The sequence below is a fragment of the Rhinoderma darwinii genome, chromosome 1 (assembly GCF_050947455.1).
Source record: "Rhinoderma darwinii isolate aRhiDar2 chromosome 1, aRhiDar2.hap1, whole genome shotgun sequence".
NCBI classification, from domain to species: Eukaryota; Metazoa; Chordata; class Amphibia; order Anura; family Rhinodermatidae; genus Rhinoderma; species Rhinoderma darwinii.
Genome location: NC_134687.1, coordinates 465,880,507 through 465,892,625, shown reverse-complemented (window position 1 = coordinate 465,892,625; position 12,119 = coordinate 465,880,507). Strand labels below are relative to the sequence as shown.

The 12,119-nt window shown below is 40.8% G+C and overlaps 1 protein-coding gene across 2 annotated transcripts in view; it reads right to left on the bottom strand.

Moving 5' to 3' along the window:
- Positions 1–12,119, bottom strand: part of STX2 (syntaxin 2) — a 113,199-nt gene that overhangs the window by 38,095 nt on the left and 62,985 nt on the right. For both annotated transcript variants that reach the window (XM_075854455.1, XM_075854464.1), the window contains exons 4-5: positions 9,849–9,923; positions 7,198–7,271 (exon numbers count right to left, since the gene is read on the bottom strand). In XM_075854455.1, coding sequence (XP_075710570.1) covers positions 7,198–7,271; positions 9,849–9,923 — 149 coding nt within the window. The remainder of the gene's footprint in view (positions 1–7,197; positions 7,272–9,848; positions 9,924–12,119) is intronic.

The window sequence follows — 12,119 nt, the reverse complement described above, 5'->3', positions numbered from 1 at the left end:
AAAAAAACTGTGGTGTCAAATCGCTCACTATACCCCTAGATAATTTCCTCAATGGGTGTTGTTTCCAAAATGGGGTCACTTGTGGGGGGTTTCCACTGTTTTGTCCCCTCAGGGGCTTTGTAAATGTAACATGGCCTCCGCAAACCATTCCTGCTAAATTTGAGTTCCAAAAGCCAAATGGCGCTCTTTCCCTTCTCAGCCTCGCCGTGTGTCCAAACAGCCGTTTATTACCACATGTGGGGTACTGTTTTACTCGGGAGAAATTTCTTTACAAATTTTATGGTGATTTTTCTCCTTTAGTCCTTGTGGAAATGAAAAAAAATTAGCTAAACCTACATTTTATTTGAAAAAATGTAGATTTTCATTTTCACAGCCTACTTGCAAAAATTTCTGCAAAAAACCTGTGGGGTCAAAATGCTCACTATACCCCTAGATAATTTCCTCAAGGGGTATAGTTTCCAAAATGGGGTCACTTGTTTGGGGTTTTCACTGTTTTGTCCCCTCAGGGGCTTTGTAAATGTGACATGGCCTCCGCAAACCATTCCTGCTAAATGTGAACTCCAAAAGCCAAATGGCGCTCTTTCCCTTCTCAGCCACGCCGTGTCTCCAAACAACCGTTTATTACCACATGTGAGGTATTGTTTTACTCGGGAGAAATTGCTTTACAAATTTTGCGGTGCTTTTTCTCCTTTAGTCCTTGTGGAAATGAGAAAAAAAATCGCTAAACCTACATTTTCTTTGAAGAAATGTTGATTTTAATTTTCACGGCCTACTTCCAATAATTTCTGTAAAAAACCTGTGCGGTGAAAATGCTCACTACACCCCTAGATAATTTCCTTGAGGTGTCTAGTTTCCCAGATGGGGTCACTTTTGGGGGATTTTGACTGTTTTGGCACCGCAAGAGCCCTTCAAACCTGACATGGTGCCTAAAATATATTCTAACAAAAATAAGGCCCCAAAATCCACTAGGTGTTCCTTTGCTTCTGAGGCCGGTGCTTCAGTCCAGTAGCACTCTACGGCCACATGTGGGATATTTCCTAAAACTGCAAAAACTGGGCAACAAATATTGAGTTGCATTTCTCTGGTAAAACCTTCTGTGTTATAAAAAAAATTGTATTAAAAATGTATTTCTGCAGAAAAATATGAAATTTGTAAATTTCACCTCTACTTTGCTTTAATTCCTGTGAAATGTTTAAAGGGTTAAGACATTTTCTAAATGCTGTTTTGAATACTTTGAGGGGTGAAGTTTTTAAAATGGGGTGACTTTTTTGGGGTTTCTAATATATAAGGCCCTCAAAACCACTTCACAACTGAACTGGCCCCTGTAAAAATAGCCTTTTGAAATTTTCTTGAAAATGTGAGAAATTGCTGCTAAAGTTCTAAGCCTTGTGAGGTCATAGAAAAATAAAAGGATGTTCAAAAAACGATGCCAATCTAAAGTAGACATATGGGGGATGTTAATTAGCAACAATTTTGTGTATTATAACTGCCTGTCTTACAAGCAGATACATTTAAATTGAGAAAAATGCTAATTTTTGCAATTTTTCGCTAAATTTTGGTGTTTTTCACAATTAAATACTGAACATATCGAGCAAATTTTGCCAGTAACATAAAGTCCAATGTGTCACGAGAAAACAATCTCAGAATCGCTTGGATAGGTGAAAGCATTCCGGAGTTATTACCACATAAAGTGACACATGTCAGATTTGAAAAATGAGGCTCTGTCAGGAAGGTCAAAAGTGGCTAAAGAGGGAAGGGGTTAAAAGAACTTTTACATTTACTCTATTATTAATAATAATAATAATAATAATAAATAATAATAATAATACTTGTAAAGATGCAGCTACCATGTATCCTGTATACACAGAATCTGTATTGTTCAGTCAAAGCCATTTACTCAGTTCAGCTGAACTGAAGATTCTGCGGAAAGTTGTTCCACGCGTGTCTTTGACCCACAGGATCCAGCTAATAACGATCACATCCAAGTTCATAACTTGGATAGTTATTAGTTGGATATAGAAGGGCTGTGGCTGCCAGTTCTAGAAAAGCTGTGAAAACTGAGCTACCGAACAAGCTTAGACAAACTTCCTATCGCCCCTCCACAACGCGATAGCAGGGTGCCGATGGTTGTTTTGACAGCGTGGGGGCATAATGAAGGTCCCCAGGTCTGCCATCTTTGTGCTCCTTAAGCCCTGCCTAGCCTATCGGAAAGACAGAAATACATTAATATTGCTGTATATAGTGCAAGCGATCCAACGATCGCTGGTTCAAGTCCCCTAGGGGGACTAACACGTAAAAATCTGTTATATTAAAAAAAATTATGTACAAAAAAAATAAAAAAAAAAGGATTCAAGAAACCCTTTTGCCCCTTAAAGATTTGTAAAAAAGAAAAACCCACAAAGACATAATTGGTATCGCCATGTCCGTAAAAGCCTGAACTATTACAATATATAATTATTTACCCCTCACGGTGTATGCCGTAAAAAAAACACAAAACACCAGAATCGCGGTTTTTTTCGTCACCTCATCTCCCTCAAAAAAATGCAATAAAAAGTGATCAAAATCTCGCATGTACCCCAAAATGGTACTATTAAAAACCACAGCTTGTCCCGCAAAAAAATATGCCCTCATGCCACCCAATCGACAAAAAAAAAAAAAAGCTATGGCTCAGAATATTTTATTTTTTACAGTTAGTATTTTTCCTTGTAAAATATTATATATATATATATATATATATATATATATATATATATATATATATATATAAATAATACAAAATATAAAATTTGGTATCGCCGTAATTGTATTGACCCACAGAATAGAGTTAACATGTTGTTTTCATTGCATGGTGACTGCCGCAAAAACGGAGAGCAAAAAAGAATGGTGGAATCTTTATTTTTTATTTTCTACCCCACAAATAATCTCTTTCCCCTTTCCTAGTACATTATACAGTACAATAAAAGGTGCCATAAAAAACCAACTCGTCCCGCAAAAATAATGCCCTCAAAAGGACTATTCTAAAAAATAAAAAAAATACAATAAAAGTTATGGCTTTTGAAAGGTGGGGAGGAAAAAATGAAAATTCAGAAAAAAACTGCTATGGCAGGAGGTGGTTAGAATATGTAAAACCTTTAATCCTTTGTTTCATATTGCTTCTATATGTGTTCCAGGAGATCAATCATCCCCCCCCCCCCCTTAATCTCATTTTACTAATAATCCTCTGTCTGGCTACAAAGCTGCCCATAAACTGAAGATAGATGTCCTTTGGCTGACACGTCTGGCTGCAACTTATCTCCTGCGGGAACAAAGGATCGGCATGTTGAAATCCAACATGCTCGATCCTTCTTTCCTGCCATAAGGGCAAAGTCGAGACAACCCCATCATTGGTCGGTCTCTGCTTCGTTTGACTGACATTTGATGTGGTATGAGCACCTTTAGACAATTGGCTGCAGCACAAGTCTCCCACCTGACCTGCCTGCAGTGCGAGAGAATGTTAAGCTACGCCCCCTCAGCCGTTCACCAGCCAAAAAAATGTCAGGAAAGGTGCGTGCGTGCGTTTTCTATGCACGTATTTTACAAGACTGCTGGATCTTCTGCATGTTCCTGAAACAGACTGACAAATACTGTAAGCAAAGTTATCTTCGATTTACAGTTAGTTTTTTTTAAAGGAACACTAAACCTAGAAAAGAATTCTAATTAGGAATCACAATATTGTTCATCATCTCAGTAGTAATATGAACGTGTGTCGCCAACTTTTTCTGTCTGCTGTGAAAATGGTGCTGGAAGGAAAATGAGGAATGAGTTAGTCAGTCCCATGTAAGAAGTTACCAGCCCCTGTTTAAAGAGGCTCTGTCACCAGATTATAAATGCCCCATCTCCTACATAATCTGATCGGCGCTGTAATGTAGATAACAGTGGTTTTTATTTTGAAAAACAATCATTTTTGAGCAAGTTATGAGCTAGTTTAGATTTATGCTAATGAGTTTCTCAATGGACAACTGGGCGTGTTTGTACAACACCCAGTTGGTAAAAAGTAAAGAGGAGTGTATGAGGCTGACCAATCAGTGACCAATCAGCATCATACACTTCTCATTGTTCCAGCCCAGCGTGATCCACAGCACAGTGTGATTGTGCAGTGAAAGAAGCTGGGCTGGAACAATGAGAAGTGTAGGACACTGATTGGTCAGCCTCATACACTCCTCTGTACAACACCCAGTTGGTAAAAAGTAAAAGTAAAAACACGCCCAGTTGTCCATTGAGAAACTCATTAGCATAAATAATCTAGCTCATAACTTGCTAAAAAATGATCGTTTTTCAAAATAAAAACCACTGCTGTTATCTACATTACAGCGCCAATCAGATTATGTAGGAGACAGAGCACTTATAATCTGGTGACAGAGCTGCTTTAAACTGGGATATGTTTGTAAGAATATTGAAATCAGACTATTAATAAGATGCATATCTTGGATCCATATCGGATTCGGCAAACCAATACAGCAAATCCAAACTATACTCATAGATCTGCTATTTAAAACCCCCAGATTTCTGGCTCTAATGGAGTTGAGGTACATGCTGTGCGCCACATTTATTAATGGTCTTAGACACTTTTTGTACCCCGCTCTACAAGGGGACTTGGCTTAGCGGGAAAGAGGCGTGGTTTAAAATGTTACGCTGTGGAGAAAAATTGTCAAAGTTTTGGCGCCAAATAACCTGCGGTAAACTAAGCCAACCAATAGGTGGTATAATGAAGAGAAAAGTGTCTAAAATGTCTAGCTAGTTTCTCAAAATGTGCCAAACTTATCAGTGTTGCATGCTGTATGATACATGTTCTGACAGACAGTGTAAGCTTCGATATGGCAAACACTTAGGCCCCACGCACACGACCATAGATATTGTCTATAATTACAGACCCATTCATTGCTATGGCCTATGGACACCTTCCCGTATATTTACAGCAGGGATGGGAAATGTCAGGCCGGCGGGATCATTTGGTCCGGCCTTGCCTCACTCAGACAGCGCTGCTACTTGGCTCCGTCAGTGGTGGTTTGAGTGAGGTCTGTGTGTGCCGGCCCAAGAGTGGATCAGTCCGGTCACCTGACCCGGGTCAGTGACGTGAGGTCAGGTGACTGGACTGGTCCACTCCCGTCACAGCACACCCTGACCTCACTCGGACCGCCACGTCATTCCCTCGTTGGCTCTGTTCGTGCGCCCATCTTACTCAAAGTGAGGTCCGAGTGACTTAAAAAGTTATATATTTTTTTTCTCACCAAGGACATTTATGATATATCCATAGGATATGTCAAATGTCCGATAGATCTGGGACCCAGAGGTGGGACCCGCATCTATCTCTAGAACGGGGCGCCTAAACACTGTTCTACCTCTTTGTATTATGCTGAAGCAGGGGAGTTCAGAACATAAAGAAGGAAAGCGCGTAGCTCGTTGAGCTACGCAGTTTCCTTAAGTCCCATAGATCTGAGTAGTAGTTACGGAAACAGCGCAACTCGCATGCTGCGCTGCTTCCACAACGGCCATTCACTACTATGGGAGTTCCGTAAACAGTGCAGCTCAGCGAGCTACGCGGTTTTCTTCTTCATGGTCCGAAATCAGCAGGAACACAGAGGTAGAACGGGGTTTAGGAGGCCAAAGGTGGGATGTGTCCTGTGGATATGTCAAATGTCCCTGATGGAAATTTCCCTTTAAGACAGAACAACTTACTGCTGCGAGTGCTTTTCAAAAAACTTACCAAAGAGTCGACTGCACTCCAGACTGACCGACACATCACCACTACCGGCTAAGGCCTCACGCACACGAACGTATTTTTTCCCTCCCGTAAATACTGGCGTAAATACGGGTCCTTGGTCACACGTATTCGACCCGTATTTACGGACCCGTGCCTGTAAATATGGGTCCGGTGTCACCAGTATTCCACCCGTATTTACGGGCACGCTTTCGCTGCAAAATTGCACTGCACTAAATCGGCAGCCCCTTCTCCCTATCAGTGCAGGATAGAGAGAAGGGGCAGCCCTTTCCGAGGTAAAAGTATAAGAAATTCATACTTACCCGGCCGTCGTCTTGGTGACGCGTCCCTCTTTTGACATCCAGCCCGACCTCCCTAGATGACGCGGCAGTCCATGTGACCGCTGCAGCCTGTTATTGGCCTGTGATTGGCGGCAGCGGTCACATGAGCTGAAACATCATCCCGGGAGGCCGGACTGGAGGAAGAAGCAGGGAGTTCTGGGTAAGTATGAGCCTATATTTTTTTTTACAGTTTGATCCATATTGTGATCGGTAGTTTCTGTCCAGGGTGCTGAAAGAGTTACTGCCGATCAGTTAACTCTTTCAGCACCCTGGACAGTGACTATCCACTGACATCGCCTAGCAACGCTCCCATAATTACGGGTGCACACACGTAGTCACCCGTAATTACGGGAGCCCCATAGACTTCTATGGGCCTGCTCGTGCCGTAATTACGGCCTAAAATAGGACATGTTCTATATTTTTCAACGGCCCGGGCATCTTCCCGTAAGAATACGGGAAGGTACCCGTGGCCAATAGAAGTCTATGGGCCCGTAATTACGGCCGTTTTTACGTTCGTGTGCATGGGGCCTAACATCACACGCCTCACCAAAGAGAAGCAGTTCCAGCCAACACATCATGGGTGAGTCAATTAAAATGTTTGACCAGCTATTGTACATTCTCTTTTCACATGTATCTCTTTTGATATGTTCCATTTTCTATTTTGTAATACAGCTTTAAAAACTCAATAAAATTTGTTTGACCAAATATAACAGGCTAATTTTTTAAGTTGATAATTCTGTACAGCCCACGAATGAGGTTATAAATATCCAAATGGCCCTTGGCAGAAAAAAAAGTTCGCCACCCCTGAATTACAGGAAGGTGTCTGTGCTGTAGAAACAATCCGTAAAAAATAGGACATGTACTTATTTTTTTTATTTTACGGACCGTTCTCCCATACTTTATAATGGGAGCATGGTCCGCAAATGAGGATGACTGTCTGCAGCCGGCCGAGCCCGTAATCACGGACTGTAATTACAGGCACGGTTAGGTGCATGGGGCCTTAGACAGTAGCAGTAGATCTGCCCCAAACGTTACATTTTCAAACTGCTCATTAAATGTAAATGAGGTTAATGGAAAACTCCAAAACAGAGACTAATACAAATTAAGTATTAACATTACCTGAGATTTTCTTATTCTTAAATTCACAGAAGATCTGTTGGCATGCTCATCTTGGTCAATTGTTTGCTCAATAGCTACAACAAAATTATACATATGAAGGTTATTCATTCAGAAATCAAAACTTTAAAAAAAAAAAAAAAGATACTACACGGTGTCTCCACTACTAAGCAAACACTTCATGCAGGATTTGTATAGGCTATAAGAACACAGGGAACACTGTCCATTGCCTTAAACAGGACAATAAATGTTCTTAATTTAAGATATACATTACATTAACACAATTTGTATTTCTAAATAGGTTTTCAAATAATTTCTTCAAATTAAGAAGTTTGAAGTCTTCCCTAAATATGCAGGGCAGTGATCTCCAACTGTTGCAAAACTACAATTTCCAGCATGCCTTGACAGTTTTAAGTTGGGATTCGAAGTTTCGCAGCGGTTAGAGCGCTACAGTTAGGAGACCACTGGGATAATGTAACCATGGCCATGTACCACCAAGAAATTAAAAACCAAAAGTGGTTTTCCTAGTTAAAACTTATGTCAGTGCTTTTTACCTCAGAATGTCATTACATTTGTAATGCACTTACTGTATCAAAATTGGCCCCGTTACCCAAAGCTGCCATGGGGAACATGACTGGTGACGTTACTCTTTGCCAGCTGTGTTTACCTATCACGTGGTCAAGGTGTTTAAAGTTTCTGCCTGGTATACGGTATGTACACGGCTAGTGACGTTCCGCGTATGGGCTATTCTGTTCTAGAGCCAGGAACGCGCATGCGTGGACCCTGCTGTTCTCTCGCTTGACAAGCGGACAAGTGAGAGAACAGCAGGGACTGCACTTGCGCATTCCTGGCTGTATAACAGAACAGCTCATACGCGGCACGTCAATAGTGATGTGCCGTATACCAGGCAGAAACTTTACGGTTTGACCACGTGATATGTATACGGCTGGTAAACACAGCAGGCAAAGAGAGTGACGTCACTGGCCATGTGCCCCATGGCAGCATCGGGAAACGGGGTAAATTTTGATGCAGTAAGTGCGTTACAAATGTAATCATATGCCGAGGTTAAAAGCACTGACACACAAGTTTGAACTCGGAAAACCCCTTTAAGGGTGGGATGAAGCCAGCTGATAGGACGGTACTATTGCCAAGTCAAAGCCAAAAGCCTTTCCTGCAAGAGCTCCTATTATACTGAATAGAAGCTTCACTGAGAACTCTTAGAATAAAACATGGGAGCTTTTTATGAGCGGCAACTGATGTATGGTTACCTTGGCAACAGTTTCACCCAATTAGAAGAGGCGTAACAATACGAAATTGGAGATGCACTACGTTTTTGTTTTTTTTATAGAATCTGTATGGCAACATTTTTGTGATTTATTTATCCTTATGAAGTCAGTTCAACTCCTTAAATAAATTTTTTATTTTAAGTCTATAATGCTCAGAGTAGAGAAATAAGACGCAACGTAAACTTTACAGGAAATACCCCAGCATGAAACAAAACAACAAATTGTGTCAGCATTGTCCATATAACCAATCAGGTCACTTTTTCCAGTAGGAGCAGAACTGCACTTTAACAAAACTTTTGATAGGTCAGAGATCAGAAGTTTTGATCAGTGGAGGGTCAGGGCGACGAAACCATGGCTACAACGAAGGGGCAGAAACTGGAAGTTTCTCTGCACCTTCTTGGCTCTCCTCGTCAGGCTGAGCAATTCTGCCCCTTAGTTTCACCGATGGCGGGGATTTGAGTGCTTTGACCCGCTGATAGGTCTCTATGAGAGATCATACGTTTTGTGAAAGTGCAGGTACGCTTTACAGATGGAGTCTTACTGGTTGCTATGGGCAACACTGACTTTTTATATGAGACCCAAAATGTTTTTATTTATACCATGTTTGCATTGCTCCTGTTCTAACAATTCATTCAGCACAAGATGGCAGGCGCAAAGTAACGTCAAATATTAATGAGGAATCCTAAATTTTTAGAACGCATCAGTTTAACGGTTATAAAGCTCTGTGCACACTTCATTTTTGCCAAATGTCAATAGGCCTCCATTTAAAAAAAATAAAAACCTATACCGATATACAGAAGACTAAGCTTTCCCATACAGTGAAAAAATAAAATAAAAAAGGTATGCCGCACATTAACGCCCAGCCTACGCTAAAAGGACTTTTTTATTGTTGCATGGGGCCCTGTGAATATGTTTAGCGTAACAGCTCCCGGCACATACGCCTAATGTAATTAAAAACAACGATTATCATCTACGTGATTTTTGCTGTGTTTTTTTAATCATATTTCTATACTTTTTTTTGAATTTTTAAGCTTATAGTATAAAAAAAGCTTTTTGACGTTCTAGTTAATTTTTTTTTTTCATAATATAGTGTTACCCTGAGATAGACTTTATATTTATTTTTCGGATTGTCTACAGTTAATTTTGATATATTGCATGTCCAATTTGGGGCAATTGGTTCAGGGCTAGCGGTTCGAGGGCGGTTGCCAGGGGAGAGCGTTTTATCATACCAAACCACAAAGTATTTTTTTTTATTTATTTTTTAGCCTGATAGAAATTAAGACTGACAGTATAGAATTTACTCATCCTTCGATCTGAGCAGGATTATTAGATGGATTGAAGGAACAATATACAGATTGTCACACTTACACTTTAACTTTGTTCGTACTTTATTGGCAATACTCTTTATTTCTTTGTTAAGACTTTCAAGTTCATCCTTTGTTCCTGAAATAACAGAAGATGAATAATATTAGTAATATCACTCTAAGGAGCTGCAGAACTGGCAATATGTTGTGCACCATGAAATAAACCAAATTCTCTTAAAGTGGTTTCCCCATTATCAATATTTATCACCCATAGATAGGATGGGTGATAAATATCTGATCGGTGGGGGGGTCCGACCGCTGACACCCTCACTGATCACGAAAACCGACTTACCTTAGCGCTCCTGGAAGCGCCATAGGAATGAAGCGGTAGTGCACGTGCTCGGCCACCGCTCCATTCATTTCTCTGGGGCTGCCGAAGATAGCACTTAGCAGTCCCATAGAAATGAATGGCACAGTGGCCGAGTAAGTGAAATACAGCTTCATTCCTATGGGGCTCCCAGGAACGGCAAGGTAAGGTGATCGTGATCGGTGGGGTCCCAGCGGTCGGTCCCCCATCGATCAGATTATCACCTATCCTGTCTATGGGTGATAAATAATCATGGAAAAACGCCTTTAATTCTTAGGCTATGTGCACATCACGTTTTTGGCCTATGTTACAAATACGTCGGGAAAAGCTCTCGACACGTACATTAAATGTAAGCTGTGACAAATGACTTAACAGTAGCATCCGTCAACAGAGTTTAAAGGTATATGTTAAACATATAAGTCATGTACTCTCAAGACCCTGTTTAGTACGTATATTATAGTCTGTTAGATTGTCATTATTAGGCAACAGTTTAACGCATATGATGCCCATAAGCTTTACTGGTATCAGTAACGAATAAGTCATGAAAGACAATTGAAAAGCTCATGACTTATATGTCATGAGCTTAAACGTAAACCTGTGACGCATGCCACAGTGTCATAAGTCACCCATAAGCTCCCATATTAAAAAAAACGTATACCAGTACGATTAAGCCCTATGGACACGTTAAACGTAGGGCCAAAACGTGATCTGCATAGTGTCAAACACAGACACACAAATACCAAAATATATATGTGCAGAAAAAAAACAAACAAAAAAAAAAACGCTCCAAACTCTAGAACAGAAAAATTCCTGCTTCAGTCATTTCAAAACAGACAAACAAAAACAGCAACAGCATTAGTTTTACACCACGAGTTAAATTTGCCATGTCTGCACTTTTACTTCTAGGATGCAAGATACAGGGAAAAAAATAAAATTTGTAAACTTACACTATATGGAAGTAAAGGGAAACTACCATTTCTGTCGTAGATGCATGGGAATATATATAATGTTCAGTAGGTAATGTTTACCTGTTATTTATCTTCTGCGTTAAAAAGAGTAGCCGTCATCTCTCCTGACACGTCTGTTTTAATAAATATTTGTATTTCCCCTAAAATAACAATTCAGAATCATCTTTTCTTAGGACTCGGTTTTCTTCCTCTGTTATTCCGCCAAACGTATGAACAAATTGAGATCTGGATGTTACCATTCCCCTAGTCAATAGTGAGTGTCCCTACACAGTCTGGAATTGTCAACGCTGACAGTTTGTGTGTATGTAGGAACGCTCCCTATTGATAGATGAAATGGAAACGCCCAGTTGTCAATTTATTCAAAAACTTCCAGGAGGTATAACAGAGGAACAGCACAATGAAGAATTGTAAGACAAGGTGCTTTAGAACTGTACATTTTAGTAAAACCCCATCACACGATCATAGTAGTCATCCGTAATTACTGATCAGGTAATAACGGATGAAATTACGGACCGATTAAGTATATTCCCCACGGACACCTTTCAGTATATTTGCGGATGTGTGTCCGGGTCTTAGAAATTATGTCCTATTCTTGTCCACAATCGTGGCACAGACTCGCCCATAGAAACTCTATGGGCGCTTCTGCAATAGTGGACGGCTACAGATGTGCATCCGTAATTGCAGACAGTAAAAGCCCTTACGGTCGTGTGCATGAGGCCTAAATGCTTGTATTCCCCGTGTCCGGAGAGATGACAGGTCCTCTTTAAAAGGCACACTTGATCTGCAACTGCAGCTTAGCTACTTGGTCTTATTGGAGTTTGAGGCAGCCTGAAATACTCCTCCTGTCTCATCAAAGGCCCAGGCTACTGCAATATCCACCATGCTTTAACCCCTTCCCGACATTTGCCGTACATGTACGTCATGGAAAGCATTGACTTCCCGCATCTTGCCGTACATGTACGCCGAATGTTTGGGACCGGCTCAGAAGCTGAGCCGGTGC